Source organism: Scyliorhinus torazame, chromosome 30 (genome assembly GCF_047496885.1).
Source record: "Scyliorhinus torazame isolate Kashiwa2021f chromosome 30, sScyTor2.1, whole genome shotgun sequence".
Lineage (NCBI taxonomy): Eukaryota > Metazoa > Chordata > Chondrichthyes > Carcharhiniformes > Scyliorhinidae > Scyliorhinus > Scyliorhinus torazame.
In genome coordinates, this window is record NC_092736.1 from 10,376,693 (window position 1) to 10,393,693 (window position 17,001).

The 17,001-nt window shown below is 49.1% G+C and overlaps 1 protein-coding gene across 2 annotated transcripts in view; it reads right to left on the reverse strand.

Moving 5' to 3' along the window:
- Positions 1 to 1,837: 1,837 nt before the first annotated feature.
- The window catches only part of tmem266 (transmembrane protein 266), a 171,114-nt gene continuing 155,950 nt past the window's right edge, over positions 1,838 to 17,001 (reverse strand). For both annotated transcript variants that reach the window (XM_072492794.1, XM_072492792.1), the window contains exons 11-12: positions 10,983 to 11,045; positions 1,838 to 4,574 (exon numbers count right to left, since the gene is read on the reverse strand). In XM_072492794.1, the coding sequence (XP_072348895.1) occupies positions 3,952 to 4,574; positions 10,983 to 11,045 (686 nt within the window). In that variant the 3' untranslated portion in view covers positions 1,838 to 3,951. The remainder of the gene's footprint in view (positions 4,575 to 10,982; positions 11,046 to 17,001) is intronic.

Consider the following 17,001-nt stretch of genomic DNA (forward strand, 5'->3'; position numbering starts at 1 on the left):
ACCATCCGCTCCTCCCCATCCGCTCCTCCCCATCCGCTCCTCCCCATCCGCTCCTCCCCATCCGCTCCTCCCCATCCGCTCCTCCCCATCCGCTCCTCCCCATCCGCTCCTCCCCATCCGCTCCTCCCCATCCGCTCCTCCCCATCCGCTCCTCCCCATCCGCTCCTCCCCATCCGCTCCTCCCCATCCACTCCTCCCCATCCACTCCTCCCCATCCACTCCTCACCATCCACTCCTCACCATCCACTCCTCACCATCCACTCCTCAACCCATCCACTCCTCACCCCATCCACTCCTCACCCCATCCACTCCCCTCCCTTCCTTTCCGCACCTGACCACAGTGAGTGGGGTGGATCTGGAATGCGCGGCCTGGAAGTGTGGTCGAGGCAGTCAAGGCGGCTTTTGATGAATATTTGAATAGAAACAATGCAGCGGCATTAAGTCAGGATGCCCGTTTGGAGAGCCAGTGCAGACACAGTGGACCAAATGTCCTCCTTCTGCACTGTAACATTTTGCGATTCTGGCCGCAAGCCTAACCCTATTCTCATCCCATGGCCACGTAGCTGTGCTTTCTGAGAAAATGTCACTGGTTCGAACTCCAGCTTGACCGGGCGGGATTCTCCATCCCGCAGCACCCGTTTTCCCATGCGGTGCGCCCCCACCAGCTGCGGGATTCTCTGTCCCGGCAGCCGGCCAATGGGGTTTCCCGACGGGAAATCCGCAGGCGTGAGTGCGCTGCCAGGCGAAACGTAGGATCCGGCCGACAGAGAATCCCACCCACAATGTTTTGGCCTCAACTATTTTCTGTTGTGACGAATTCCACAAATTCACCTCTCTCTGGGCGAAGGAATTTCTCATCTCTGTCCTAAATAGTCACCCCCCCGCCTCCTCAGACTGTGACCCCTGGTTCTGGACACCCCCACCATCGGGAACATCCTTCCTGCATCTTCCCTGTCCATTTGATAGGTTTCTATGAGATCCCATCTCCCTCATTCTTCTGAACTCCAGCGAATACAATCCTAACTGAAAGTATCAAGACTATGGACTCTTTTAAAGTGACTCAATCATGTCTGTGTAATTTTGTGATCATATGTTGGCACTGCTGCGTTAAGAGTGTTAAAACATTGCGAGTCAGTATTTAAATAGCAACTAATTATTGGCAGAATTATCTTGCAGGTGGCACAGTGCCTGGAAATTCAGACTTTTTCTTGGAAAGCTATTTTTGCTCAGGTACCTGCAGAGAGCCAATGAAGTCATCGTCGAACTTGATTAAACTCAAATCAGAGCAGATTGAAGGATAGATCCTACAAGTGGCCTTATGAAGAAAGCTCAAAGCCCATTCAAAACGATGTCCTCTCAATACTGAAAAATTGTTCACTGCTGGAATTTGCCAATCCTTTGATCTGAAGAGATATAGAAACATGGAAAATAGGAACAGGAGTGGGCCATTCGGCCCTTTGAACCTGTTCCAGCGTTCGTTACCAGCATGGCTGATCCTCTATCGCAATACCACACCCCCATGCCTTCCCCATGCCACTTGACACTTTTAGAGCAGGCATTGTCAAACTCAGGGGCGCGACCCGTGGGTGGGTCGCGGGCGGGTGTTGGGAGGATTGCGGATCCGTCCGCCGTGGCGCTCCCGATCTCGCAAATCTGCGCGCAACCGCCACAGCAGCCGGCTTCTAATAATGCCGGCTGCGAGTGGCCTTCAAAATGGCCAGGAACAGATAAAAGAAATTCGGCCACACTGCGCATGCGTGCCCGATCATCGGTGCGCATGCGCAAAACTATGCTCATGCGCACCGATGATCAGGCACGCATGCGCAGTGTGGCCACATTTTTTTTTATATGGTCGCAGCCTTTTTTTTTTTCAGGTTCGGGGGGCCAAAGGGACCCAAAACCATTTTTGTCAGCAACAAACAAGGTAAGAGAAAATGGTGGATCGCGAAGGTCGGCCGGCGTGGGTCGCGAAGGTCGGCCAGGTTGGGTCCCGAAGGTTGGCCGGTTGGTTAAAAATGGGTCCCCGGAAAAAAAATTGTAAAACACTGCTTTAGAGTCTCGAAATCTATCTAATTCCTTCTTAAATATATTCAGTGGCTTGGTCTCCGTAGCCTTCTGTGGTCGAGAATGCCACAGGTTCACCACCACTGAGTGAGTAAGTTTCTCCTCACCTCAGTCCTAAATGGCCTATCCTGTATCCTGAGGCTGTGACCCTTTGTTCTGACCCCCCACCCTCCCAGCCAGAGGAAACAATATCTCTGAATCCAGTCGGTCCGGCCTGTCCGAATTCTATACGTTTCAATGAGACCCCCTCATGTGCTTCTAAATTCCACTGAATACAGCCCAGCCGACCCAATCTCTCCTCATACGACAATCCTGCCGTCCCAGGGGTCAGTCATCGTGAAATCTGATCAACTTGAGCAAAGGAATTTGTGCTTGCATCCATTCTTGCTCACACATCACTCCCCCTCCACCACCCAATATTTTGGTTTTTAAGACAAGAAAAATAAATGATTTATGAAAATCTCAAAGCAACACAGTCTGGGAGCAGAGGACAAGTTCTGTTTGGCCCAAATTATATAATCTCTCCCTTTATTTCTGGCCTCCTGCGTTGCTGAAATCTTAATTTTCCAATCTTTAATTTTGAACTCACGCCAACATCTGTAACAAGGCAGAATATTTAAGCTTCAAACCATAGGGTATTTTAAAAGAAATTTAGAGCACCCAATTCTTTTTTTTTCCAATTAAGGGGCAATTTAGCATGGCCAATCCATCTAACCTGCACATCTTTGGTTTGTGGGGGTGAAACTCACGCAGACACGGGGAGAATGTGCAAACTCCACACGGACAGTGACCCAGAGCAGGGATCGAACCTGGGACCTCAGCGCTGTGAAGCTGCAGTGCTAACCACTGCGCCACCGTACCGCCCCTGGAATATTATTGTTCTTGATGTTAAACCTCAACGCTTTCGTGTGAAGCTTTCATTGCTAGCTGGGGCAGTGGTGGGACATCGCCTTATTAAAAAATCAGAGGAGTAACGTTCACGCAAATGTGTTGAGCATCATGTTGATGTCACAATGCGGAAAATTTTAAAATTAATTCCGAGGATGTGGGTGTCGCCAAACATTTATTGCCCTCCCCGACTGCCCTTGTAAAGGTGGTGGTGAGTCCCTGATAACCGAGTGGGCATTCCAGAGGGCAACCACATTTCTATGGAGCCAGAGTCTGTAGTCCAGACCAGGTAAGGGTGTCAGATCCCCCCCCTCCCCCACCCCCTGAAGGGGGAACAGGTGGGATATTGCAAAAAATCTGGTAGCTTTGCAATCATGATTAATGAGACTAGTATTTCAATAAATTCCAGATTTATTAATTCATTGAATTTAAATTTCCCCCTGCTGCCCCGATGGGACATGAACTCGCGTTTCTGGGATATCAGTCTGGGCCTCTGGATTACTAGCTCAGCGGCAGTACCATTATGCGACCCTACCCTCTATTTATAGGCTTAAGTACCAGTCACATCGCCATCGGCAGAAACAGGTTTGCTAGACTCACTGAAACCCAACAATGCGGCCAAGCTTACTTCATTTCACTACAAATACATTCATTGTGGTCTGTCAGCGCTCGTGTACTTTCCGCTGCGTCTGTTGAGTGTGACCCCTCCCAGCTCGTTCTTCCACAGCTGTCATGGTTCAGCACTTTAAGACAAACAATACAAAGGAAAGAAAAGACATTCAAAATAAAACCAAAGTTCATTGTCCATCATAATGTGTTGCACCTACTCAGTGTTTGAGACAGCGCCGATGGCAAGACATTCGTTACAACAACCCGACGTGGGATTCACTCGAGCTGCATTTCCTGAATTTTATCCGTTGATGGATCCACGTCCACCCAGGTTGAGAAGAACTCCCATCGCCTGATAAATAGGGGAGTGCTGCCCTGAGAAAACGAGGACTAAGACTCCGGCAGCCTCTTCACTGACGATTCTATAGGCTCCAGGAATCTGTACTTTTCCTCCAGTGTGATATCGTTGCCCTGGATCTGGATGACCGGCGTTGTTGGATAGACGCAGAGATTGTCTTGGTTCTTCTTGTTATAAATGTTAACTCTATGTCCTAGCTCTGGGCTGGCATTAGTCGACCCAGGTGGACTAGGCAGCTTGAGGTTTACTGGGTCCAGGCCTTTCTGAGTCAGACATTTCTCCTCCGACAATGTGGACAGGAGTTCCTGCACCACCACACTCGAGTCCTTGGGCACTACCGGCTCCGTGATGCTGTGCTGCTGAATCTCAGGCCTTTCCAACAGGTAGCTTTCGGACGAGCCCTCCCTGGTGGTGCTGCAGTCCGTGGAGGAGCCCAGGGTTTGGCTGCTGAGGGTTTGGGCTTGTGTGGTGGTACTATCTATCGATCTGGAGGCACTCCCCGAGTTCTCACTCGCCGAACTGCTGGCCCTCTCGAGCTTTGCCGGCGTCTCCACTGTTAATAGGTCAGATGATGCATTGTGAAGGACACTGGGAAGGTGGACATCGATGGCAGCTGTTGTGATGACATGGGAGGCACCTTCTGGAATTCCCATCTCTAAGGGAAATAGAGTCATTGGCACAAAAATGTCACTTATAATGCAACAGTTGTGATACATCATGACATTACACTAAACTTCAAATGATGGTGTAAATGCATCATCAAATAGCCAGTACTCAATCTAACATTGGAAGAAGCAATGCAAAACCACTTGGAAGAGGGACTCCCACTTTGCTTCTCTCTGCCACCCACTCAGGGTTCGAAAGCCAAACTCCAAATTTAACATTGATAAAAGGCAGTTTTGGCTTTGCAATATGATTACCTTCCTGAAGCGTGAGTGCGCCAGGAAAGACCTGCATTTCTATAGCACCCCTCATGACCCCCAAGATGCCCCAAAGCCCAGTGAAGGACTCCTGAAGTCGAGTCACTGTTGTAATCTAGGGAAACCAGGCAGACAGGTTGAGCACAGGAAGATCCCACGAGCAGAGAACCCCTTGGGTGACGCTCACCGAGGGAAAGATATTGGCCAACACAGAAATTAGGATCAGGAGGAGGCCATCCAGCCCTTCGGGCCTGCTCCGCCGTTCAATGTGATCCTCGATCATCTCCCCGCTTTCTCCCCACAACCCTTGAAACCATTAACATCTAAAACATCTTGAATACATTCAGTGACTTGGCTCCATATCTTTCTATGGTACAGGATTCCACAGGCTCATTAATCTTTCAGTGAAGAAGTCTTTCCTCATCCGAGTCCTAAATGGCCTACCCTGTATCCTGAGACTGTGGCCCTGGTTCAGGATTCCCCAACCAGGGAAAACATTCTCCCTCCATCTGGTCTGTCCGGCCCTGTTAGAAATTTGTACGTTTCAATCAGATCTCCTCTCATCCTCCTAAACTCCAGTGAATTCAGGCCCCGTGGACCCAATCTCTCCTCATAGGACAGTTCCACCGACCCCGGTGTCAGCCTCTTGAACCTCCGCTGCACTCTCTCTCTATGTCAAGTATATCCTTTCACCCCTGTTTTTCTTCCAAATAGTGCCACAGGATATTTTCTGTCCACTTGAGAGAGCAGACAAAGCTTCAGTTTAACATCCCTTCCAAAAGATGATGGGTGGGATTCTCTGTTTCACGCTGCCTATTTCGTAATCGCCGATTGGGCGGAGAATCCATTTTTACGACGGAATCAGGGGCGGAGCCTGTTTTCTGATGCTCCGCCCCCTCCAAAATGCGGCCTCAGGACGTCACCTGAAGGCCCTCCCCCGATGCTCTGGCCCCGATGGGCCGAGTTCCCGACGGCGTGGGGGACGTGTGGACGGGAACCCGGTGTAGCGGCTGCCAACTGTGTCGGGGGGGCATGCCGCTAGCCGGGGGGGGCATTTCTCCGACCGTTTATTTCGTGGAGGCCGGGAGTTTTACGTGGCACGGCTGCTAGCCCCTCACCGGAGAGAGGATCCTCCAGACATAGCCTGGAAATCGGAGATTCCAGCCCAACACCTCTGACAGTGCAGCAACCCTCAATACTACCCCGAGTTTTGCGCTCAAGTCTAAGAGGTGCGACTTGAATCCATAACCTTCTGATTCAGAGCTTAGAGGGCTACAACTGAATCATGTAATACTGTGGCGATTACTTGCTGCATCAACATAGAGTAATAGATGCTGAGAGCAATTGAAAAAAGCAGTAATCTAATCAAACAACTCAGATGATTTATATATAGAATAATAGATACCTGAAAGTGATTACATAGCAGTAATCTAATCAAGGGATCCAGGCATTGTCAGAATATGCGAGCAGAAAGTCTATAACTGTCATTTGAATCCAGAGATTATATTACAGCCTCCAAATCAGCCTATTGTACACCTTCCAGAGAAGATGCTTGTTTTGGGTTACTGACACTTATGTAAAGGTACTGGATCGATAGCTGTTCAGGACCAGAGAGATGTTAATGATACCATTTGGTAGCTTTTCAAGGAAAGGAACTTGCTCTAGATTAGGGGAACAACATGTACTGTTGGTTTTAGGAGCCGACAGACGGATGATCCGTCACGGACACTGGACGCGATGCTGCGGGAGTCTCCGATGACGGGATCCTCCGTTTCGCCGGCAGCGCGTCCAGGTTTCCCGACAGCGTGAGGTGACCACAATGGGAGACCCCATTGGCTGGCTGCGGGAACGGAGAATCCCGCTGCCGGCGGTGGCGCGCCATGCTGGAAAACGGGACTGGAGGGACGGAGAATCCCGCCCCTGGGCTTTGAAGGTTAGTATGGCCTTTTCCCACTTCAGATTTCTCCCCGTCTTCTTCACGTTCCCAGCTGCCACGAACTACAGGATATAGTTTGTGCTCATTGACACGGGGCTTTTGTACAAACCTTGGCCACTTTTTATGCCATTAACCATTTCTGTAATACCTCATGATGGACACGAAGGAGCGATAGTTGTGAATTAGTAGAGAAATGATCATCGCTTGATGGTGGAAAAGGTTTTGCGCTCTGCATTACGATTTTGCTTTTGTTAGTTGTGGCTTGGATGGGGACTCTTTTGTCTCCGCGTCCAAGATTTGCTGGTTGGATCTCGCCTCCAGGGACGTGAGCGCAAAATTGAGGGAGTGCCACACTCCCTCACACTCAGAGGGAGTGTGTCTTTCAGATAAGAGGCTCTGTCTGCCCTCTCAGGTGGACCTCGAAAATCCTGTGGTACTGTTTTGCCAAAGAGAAGATCATTTCTTCCTGTTGTCCTGGCTTCGTATTTATTTCTCAATCTCCAGACAGATGATCTGGACATTGTCACATTGCTATCAGTGGGATCTTACTGTGCACAAGGTGGCTGCCAGAGCTCCTACACTGCAACAGTACATGACCGCAATTCGAAAGTACTCCATTGGCTGTAAAGCGTTTGCGTTGCCCTGAGGCCACGAAAGGCGCTATATAAATGCAAGTCTTTCTTTTAGTTTCCCTTTCAACGTGTACGGAAACCTGTCATGACTTTTAAGAGTTTCCTTGCCGAGATATAGATCTGCTGTAGAATTGATGTTTGCCCACTGCTAAGTGTAGACTTTCATGTTATCGGGACTTGCATTGCTCAGGCGCAGGTTAGTGAGCGTGAGGTTTTGGAACTGTTAGGAGGTGGACCAGTTAAAACATGCAGATCCTCGAGGCAGAAATGTAAGCAGGTTGTCCGCCAGTTGGGTCGTTGACCTGCAGGATCAGCTATGGTTAAGTGTGAAGGGTCCCAGATGCTCGGTGTTGAGTCCGGCCTTTTTGGTTCCAGCGGCAGAGCCTTGGAACACTGAGAGCCTGCCCGGTTCGAGGATGGGATCACTGAGTCCGTCCACTATCTCCTCTCCGGAGATGGTGGGACTCCATTTATCAGATAACTCAATGGGTGTTTGGAAGCCCGTTAGTGAAGTCAGCAAAGAACACAATATGGGCTTCGGGTCCTTGGACAGATTGGAGAGGTTGGAGGTGGTATCATTAGAGAAGAAAGATTGAGAGGAGATTTGACCGAGCTTTTCAAAATTAAGAGATAGGGAGAAACCGTTCCCATTGGTGGAAGGATCAAGTACAAGGGGACATGTATTTGAAGCTCTAAAGGCGACATGAGGAAAAGCTTTCTCTACGCGGCCACAGTGGGTGCCACCTGGAAGGGTGCAGGTAGATTCAACTGTGGCTCAAAAAGGAATTGATAAACAACTAATTTGCAGAGTCACATGGCAAGAGCAGGGCACTGGTACCAGCTAAATTCCTCTCCTAGTCAGCTGGCATGTTCTGGATGGGCCCAATGGCCTCCTTCTGCATTGTAACCGTTCTCTGATTCGATCAATCCTTGATAACGAAGGATCGGAAAAGTCCAGCTGAAACATCAAGCCTGCCCCACAGCACAATGGCCACAGTGTCCAGACTAAACTCTTCCTAAAGCCTTCCCCTCCACTCCCCATCTAATAGAATCCTAGAACGGTTGCTGGGCCAAAGGAGGCTATTCGGCCCATCATTTCCATGCTGGGTCTCTGCAAGAACAGTTCATCTCGTCTCACCTCCCCACCTTTTCCCCCTACCCCTGAAAAGTTTCCAATTCAGATACTGATATAGGATGTGATCTACCCGAACAGAGCCCCGTAGTGCGTTTAGCGGTGTGTTTCCTGGCGCTCGGAACGCTGAGATACACCATGCTATTGAACGGCCATGTGGGTAGATCGGGGACCTTAGTGGGGAATGTGTGACTGAGGCCGCACTTAGCCCTATTTTCTACACTGAGGAGCTCATCTTGCCGGAACTCCTCAGTGCAGGGAGAGATCGGGACGCCACTTTTAAATGCTGTCCCGATTTCTCGACCCTCCGATGTGACCCCCGAACCACCCACAAGCCCCAACTCACCCATAAGGGGTCCTCGGCCTCCCCCGCGCTCGATCCCCGTTGCAAGAAAAAGGCAGCTTTGCATCACCAGACTGGAAGTTTCCCCACCAGTGGCACCTGGGCACCTTGGCAGTACCAGGCTGACACCCAGGTGACTCTGCCATGGTGCCACCCTGCACAGAGGGTATGCACCTGGGGGCATCTGATCCCCTGGGAGACCCCCACGAATGCCGTTCCATCTGGTCCCTGTTAGTGGAGACCAGCACTGAACAGAGCTCACCCACGGTCTCCAAGGCGAGGGGGTTAGGTCCCACACCTTGGTTAGATCTAGGGAATGCATATTAGAGTGAGACTAGCTGTCTCACTCTGATAGGCAGATTTGCCAGTCAGTGATCCTGCCTATAATGGGCAGGATTCACATCGCGACGTTTCGCGAGATCGCTTTAGATATCGCGAGGCGTGGCAAGACGGCTAGATCCCGGAAGACGGTTCTCATGGCATCTACCGGTCACATCGCGCTGCCTTTCGGACGTAACGTGACCTGTAGATCTTTCTTGTGAAAGCCTCTGTTGAACCTGCCTCCACCACACTCTCAGGCAGCACATTCCAGATCTTAACCGCTCCCTGTGTGAGAAGGTTCCTCCTCGTGTCCCCATTGCTTCGTTCACCAATCATCTTAAATCTGTGGCATCTTGTTCTTGATCCTTCCACCAATGGGAACAGTTTCTCCTTCTCTACTCTATCCAGACTCCCTCATGATTTTGAACACCTCTATCAAATCTCCTCTTGATCCTCTCTTCTCCAAGGACAATAGTCCCAGCTTCTCCAATTCTTCTTCTAGATTACTACTGCACTCAGTCCACTATCGTGTGACTCTCCAGTATAATGTGGGTGGTACCATTTCCCCAGTCCCTCGTTAAAAAACTTGGCCAAACACCCGTATACTTCAGATGAGAAAACACCCAGAACTACAATGTGGGGAAATGAGATCTGGAAATATATATTTCCATAATATATATATATTGATAATTTGTGATTAATTCAATCCAAAAAATTGTACCATTAGTCAATGTACTGGTACTTAACTGTGTTAATACAACCGCCAACACGGTACAGGCACAGAGTTCATTTGGGGCCTTTTCTAATCAATAGGACCATCGTTATTACAAACCCACTGGTTAATTGTCAGAACTGGGTTTTGTAATTTCATAGAATTTACAGTGCAGAAGGAGGCCATTTGGCCCATCGAGTCTTCAATGGCCCTTGCAAAGAGTACTCTACCTAAGCCCACACCTTCACCCTATCCCCACACCTCCACTCTATCTCCGTAACCCCACTTAACCTTTTCTAGACACTAAGGGCCATAAGACCATTAGACATAGGAGCAGAATTAGGCCACTCGGCCCATCGAGTCTGCTCCGCCATTCAATCATGGCTGATATTTTCTCATCCCCATTGTCCTGCCGTCTACCCATAACCCCAGATCCCCTTATTAATCAAGAACCTATTTATCTCTGTCTTAAAGACACTCAGTGAATTGGCCTCCACAGTCTTCTGCGGCAAAGAGTTCCACAGGTTCACCACCCTCTGGCTGAAGAAATTCCTCCTCATCTCTGTTTTAAAGGATCGTCCCTTTAGTCTGAGATTGTGCCCTCTGGTTCTAGTTTTTCCTACAAGTGGAAACATCCTCTCCAGGTCCACTCTATCCAGGCCTCGCAGTGTCCTGTAATTTTCAATGATTCCCTCTCCTCCTTCTAAACTCCACCAAGTACAGACCCAGAGTCCTCAAATATTCCTCATATGACAAGTTCTTCATTCCAGAATTTCTACCAGTGTTTTGAGGATTCGATCCTTTAATAGCTGGGATCCTGCATCATAAATAAGTGACCTGGATGATGAGGTCCATTCAGGTGATTGGAATTTCTGGAACAGGCTGGAGGGGCTGAATGGTCCACTGCCGGAGGTCCATTCTATCTGTTGATATGTGGCACAGACCTTCCTAAATTTGACTTTTGCTACCCATCTTTTGATTCCGTTTCATCGGGGAAATCAGGTCAGTATTTCTGTTGGATAGAGGAGGCTGTGGTGGGGCTGGATGAGGGGATGTTTTGTACTCACCGCTGCTGGGTTCACTGTAGTACTGACTGATGTAATTGTTCATGTCGTCCCTTGTGGCTGCTTCTGCAAGATAAAATGTGACAAGTGAAGCACATTGTGGCGCTCTCACTTCAACGGAACTGGGAATCCTATCATCGAGTCTATTCTGGTAAAGCTTGCTTTTAGCTGTTGTCGGTCATTATCAGGATCATTTTATCTGTGAAATTGCTGAGCGACGTTGACACTGATCACCTGATCCAGAAGTCACCAACTCGCTTCTTCCCTCAGTATGTAGGAGTCTCCAATTCATTGCAGTTATGACAATACTTCTAAAGTACTTCACTAGCTGTTGCTGTTTCTAACCGTCACCTTGTTTCATTGTCTCAACATAACTTGATGAGGTTTTGGATTGGACTGGATTTGTCTATTGTCACGTGTACCGAGGTACAGTGAAAAGTATTTTTCTGCGAGCAGCTCAACAGATCATTAAGTACATGGGAAGAAAAGGAAATAAAAGAAACTACATAATAGGGCAACACAAGGTCCACGATGTAACTGCAATACACCGGCATCGGGTGAAGCATACAGGGTGTAGTGTTAATTAGGTCAGTCCATAAGAGGGTCGTTTAGGAGTCTGGTAACAGTGGGGAAGAAGCTGTTTTTGAGTCTGTTCGTGCGTGTTCTCAGACTTTTGTATCTTCTGCCCGATGGAAGAAGTTGGAAGAGTGAGTAAGCCGGGTGGGAGGGGTCTTTGGTTATGCTGCCCGCTTTCCCCAGGCAGCGGGAGGTGTAGATGGAGTCAATGGATGCTTATTCTGTGAGAGACGTGCACTAATCGGTATATAGTTTAAAAAGAAATTCCAATTAAAGGACAATTTAGCGTGACCGATCCACCTACCCTGCACATCTTTGGGTTGTGGGGGCGAAACCCACGCAGACACGGGGAGAATGTGCAAACTCCACACGGACAGTGATTCAGAGCTGGGATCGAACCCGGGTCCTCACCACCGTGAGGCAGCAGTGCTAACCACTGCGCCACCGTGCCGCCCCACCCGGTATATAATTTTTCATGGAACTATTTATTAAGACCTTCTTACAAAGACCTCAGGGTCAGCACAGAGTTTCCAGGACACAGACTGTCCTGCGCTATGCTCCTTTGGAACCTATTGGTCATCTGACTATTGATGTCATGCTTACATCACCGTCAACCACATCATCTCATCAACATAACCTTGAACCCATTTGGGCAACACGGTGTGAGGTTAAGAGAGTAGAATGGGGAGAAACAGGTTTGGAGGGAACAGCGACATAATGGTAATGGGGATAGGGTGGGTGGTGTTGACCTTGGGTAGGGTGCTCTTTCCAAGAGCCGGTGCAGACTCGATGGGCCGAATGGCCTCCTCCTGCACTGTAAATTCTATGGTGCTCTGAGTTCAAATCCCAATGCTGCTGTAATTTAAATTCAGTTTACTAAATTGATTTGGAATAAAAATGTTGGTAACATGTAATTACTGGATTGTCTTATCTTCTGCCTCATACCTACTTTCCTCCTTGTATCCCTCGATTCCCTTAGTGTTTAAAGATCTACGAACAACCTCAGTGAATGAGCATCTACAGCTCTATAATAAGCAAGTTTAGGGGAGGCAGTGACACAGTGGTATTGCCACTGGACTAATAAACCAGGGGCTCAGAGTAATGCTCTGGGGACCAGGGTTCAAATCTCGCCACAGCAGATGGTGATATTTGAATTCAATAAAAATCTGGAATTTAAAAAAGTCTTAAACACTGACCATGAAACTATTGCCGATTGTCGTAAAAACCCATCTGGTTCACTAATGCCCTTCAGGGAAGGAAATCTGCCGTCCTTACCTGGTCTGGCCTACATGTGACTCCTAACTGCCCCCTGAAGGGCAATTAGGGATGGGCAATAAATGCTGGCACAGCCTGCCGCTGCCCACGTCCCATGAACGAATAAAAAAAAGCATTAGTATTCAGCGAAACTGTTGGGAAATGAATGCCACATTAATGTGATGTTCTTTGTTTTGTTTGTCTGGATGCCTTGAATGCGTCGTGTTGAACAAAGAGCATCAAGCTAAATAAATTAACAAAGCTGATTTATTAACACTACTTAAATAGGATTCAACCGTATTCCTAGGTAAAAAGGAAATTCCAATTAAGGGGCAATTTAGCGTGACCAATCCACCTACCCTGCACATCTTTGGGTTGTGGGGACTAACTATGCGATATCTCTAACTACAGAACTCTCAAATATGCAACTAATCTCTCTCACGCCTGAACATCTTCCCCGAGTCAAGGGACCTCACATATTTATATATGACTGCTCTTGATCACCCTCTGGTGGTAAGAAGTATGTACATGAAATTGTTAACTCTTTATTTCCCATACATATTGTTACAATTAATTGAACAAATTTGAGCTTTCCCCATTCACCTCATGTTCAATTTATTCTGAAAAGCTTATTCTTGTACCTTTGTAGTGAAAGTGCATGTTTTATCTTGCTGGGGGTCCTGTTTAGTGCTGAAACGTGAATGAGGAATCAGAGCAGCCGTCCTTACCCGGTTTGGCCTATATGTGACTCCAGAACCACAGCAATGTGGTTGACTCTTTTTTTATAAATTTAGAGTACCCAATTATTTTTTTTCCAATTGAGGGGCAATTTAGCGTGGCCAATCCACCTACCCTGCACATCTTTGGGTTGTGGGGGTGAGACCCACGCAGACACGGGGAGAATGTGCAAACTCCACACGAAGAATGACCCAGGGCGGCGAGCAAACGCGGGTCCTCGGCACCGTGAGGAAAGTCTCTTTTCAATCCTTCCCTGGCTCGTCTCCCCACACACGCCGAGCATCTTCTTTGTAAAGCTTCACCGCACCCTCTCCACTGCCTCTGCATCCCAGTTGTAATGCGAGCAGACAGGGTTTTGTTCTGCTGAGAAGTGAGCCCTGCAATTGTACTGACATCTGTGATCCTCTGTCCGTTTGGGAAAGGAAGCAGGATAGGGCAGCCCATTAACGAATCCCCCCCTCGCCCGAGGGAGATGGAGTGAGGTTGCCAACACTGCCCTGCCAGACCTTCTTCTGCCCTGCCAGGGTTTGAGAGAAGCCCAGCTCTCCACAGTTGTGCTGGACTGACTGAAGCCTGCTGCCGCCCCATATGCAGCCTCTCGTCCTTACAGCTTTGCTTTCTGTTTCCATTCCTTAAGTGCTGTGCAAATCCACTGCTAACTTCCTGCCATCTCCATTTCACTCATAGCAAAACTCCTTGTGTGTTTCTCCCATCCCCCCCTCCTTTCTCTCTCATCGTAGGGCTGGAAACGCCAGGTTCAAGTCCCACGTCAGGAATTAACGGCCACAGAAGGTGAGTTCATAAGGGGGGGGGGGTCCTTCCAGTACACGGCGGGGGGGTCCTTCCAGTACACGGCAGGCGGTAAGAGTGGTCTGCCCAACGCCAGAAGGCAGCGGCAAACCACTGCAGTATGTTGCCAAGTACCAATCCAGTGGCAGTCCATGGTTCCCAATGCCCTCTTCGGGTGTGTTAGCTGAAAGGGCAGGAGGAATGCCTGGAGACCGACATTTATGAATCTTCCCCCACCACCTCTGTCAAGCCCTCTTTTTTTGCACCAATATTTGGTCCATAATTGGGTTCACATAAAAACATAACCATAAGAAATCGGAGCGGAAACAGGCCATTCAGCCCTTCGAGCCTACCCCGCCATTCAATAACATCATGGCTGTACTTTCAGGTGAATTGGCCATGCTAAATTGCCCCTTATTGTCCAAAGAAGGATAGGTGGGGTTACTGGGATAGGGTGGAGGCGTGGACCTAGATAGGGCGCTCTTTCAGAGGGTTAGTGCAGAATCAATGGGCCCAATGGCCTCCTTCAGCACTGTAGTGATTCTATGATTCTATGAACTCCACTTTCTGGCATGATCCCCATATCCCTCAATTCCCCTAGCCCATCAAAAATTCATACTCAATGATAATGGGCAGCACGGTAGCACAGTGCCTAACACTGTGGCTTCACAGCGCCAGTGTCCCAGGTTCGATTCCCGGCTTTGGTCACTGCCTGTGCGGAGTCTGCACGTTCTCCCCGTGTGTGCGTGGGTTTCCTCCGGGTGCTCCGGTTTCCTCCCACAGGTTAGGTGCAGGTTAGGTGGATTGGCCATGCTAAATTGTCCTTAGTGACCAGAAGGTTAGGAGGGGTTATTGGGTTACAGGGTTATGGTGGAAGTGAGGGCTTAAGTGGGTTGGTACAGACTTGATGGGCCGAATGGCCTCCTTCTGCACTCTATGTTCTAAGCATCCACAACCCTCTGGGATAGAGAATTTCACAGATTCACAACCCTCGAAGTGAAGACATTTCTCTCCATCTGAGCCTGAGTTGATTGAGCGCTTTGGCCTCAACTAATTTCAGTGGTGGCGATGGGGTGAAGAAATCTCTTCTCACCTCAGTCCTAAAAGATTTATTCCTTATCCTCAAACTATGATCCCTAGTTCTGGACTCCCCCGCCATCGGGAACATTCTTCCTGAATCTATCCTGCCTAATCCTGTATTGTCGACGTCGTGCCTTATCTCGTTCCCTGCCCTAAGAAATAGGTGATCAGGAACAGGAGCACCGCGTCTGATATGCTGCAATCTTCAATCCTTCCCACACCCACCCAGATCTGTGTCACCTTTTGAGAGGGGTTAAAGTGGGGGGGGGGGGGGGGGGGGGGGGGGGACCTAGGCCAAGTATTAAAAAAAAAGGACGTGCATTCAGATAGCGCCTTTTGCGACCTCAGGATGTCCCTGTGAGGTGCCTTGGGATATTCTGCTGCATTAAAGGAAGCTGCATCAATGCAAGTTGTTGTTGTTTCTGAGAGGGTCCAAAACGAAGGCAAGGCGTGGACCTGTGACAGACGTGCACACTCGAAGGGCTTGCCGACTCTCACTGATACATTCAGAATGACTGACAGGCAGGAGATTGGAAAGGGGCTCCCTCTTTTAACACTGTGTGGAGTGTTAAGTGTGCTTCAGGAGATGACCGAGTAAAGCAGTGAGGAAACCAGGGCATCGCACGAATGTGGAATAAAACAGAAGCGACACCATTATCTTGGGGGTTGAGTGTGAAGATAACTGGGGATAACCCTGATGTGGGCACAATAACCCATCTTTCGTGATTCCTTATTCATCACCCAGCTCTTGGAAAAAAAGAAAATGCCACTTAGCAGCTCCTCGTTCAACAGCGCGGCAACAGGGAGAAGGTTTTCCTTCGAGGAGAATTATTCCACCTTCTCACTATCACTGCCCCCGAAAAGTATTCTTCCGTCGATGTCGGAGACTGCCTCAGTGATCCGGGTTCACAGCCAGCCCCCACCGGGACCTCTGTGGCCGAGGGCCTCCCTCTGTCACAACCGCGAGTAGGCGGCTGGTGAGAGAAACAGATGTTTTCTGTGGACCACTTTCCCCGCAGTACAAGGCCCAAACCACTGAACACTCTGTACCTGAAATAGTTGCACTCTGGAGATGGCAATCGAACCTGACACACAAAGAGAATGTAACTGTTTTTGTGGCTTCCATGAAGCATTTAAAAGCTTTTCTGGGTTCTGTTTCCATCTAAATGCCTCCAGTCAGAATTCTGTACTCTGCTAATGTTGGATTTCTAAAGTGATGCCTTGGTGTAGCCTGGGGCCAGTCCTGGGGACCAGATGTGGATGTACAAGAGTGGCAGGGGTTGGGCTGGAAAAAAAAGCCTCCATATTCCTCTCATTCATGATTCCGCGCTGTGAGGATCTCACTAGACTCGACAAGACAGGCCTTTCCTAGACCATGCAATTCTATGGGCGCAGTCAGTGGTCCAATTAAGGGGCAATTTAGCGTGGCCAGTCCACCTACCCTGCACATCTTTGGGTTGTGGGGGTGAGACCCATGCAGACAGGGGGAGAATGTCCACACAGACAGTGACCCGGGGCCGGGATCGAACTCGGTGCCGTGAGGCAGCAGTGCTAACCTCTGTGCCGCCCCTAATCGAGTCAACTG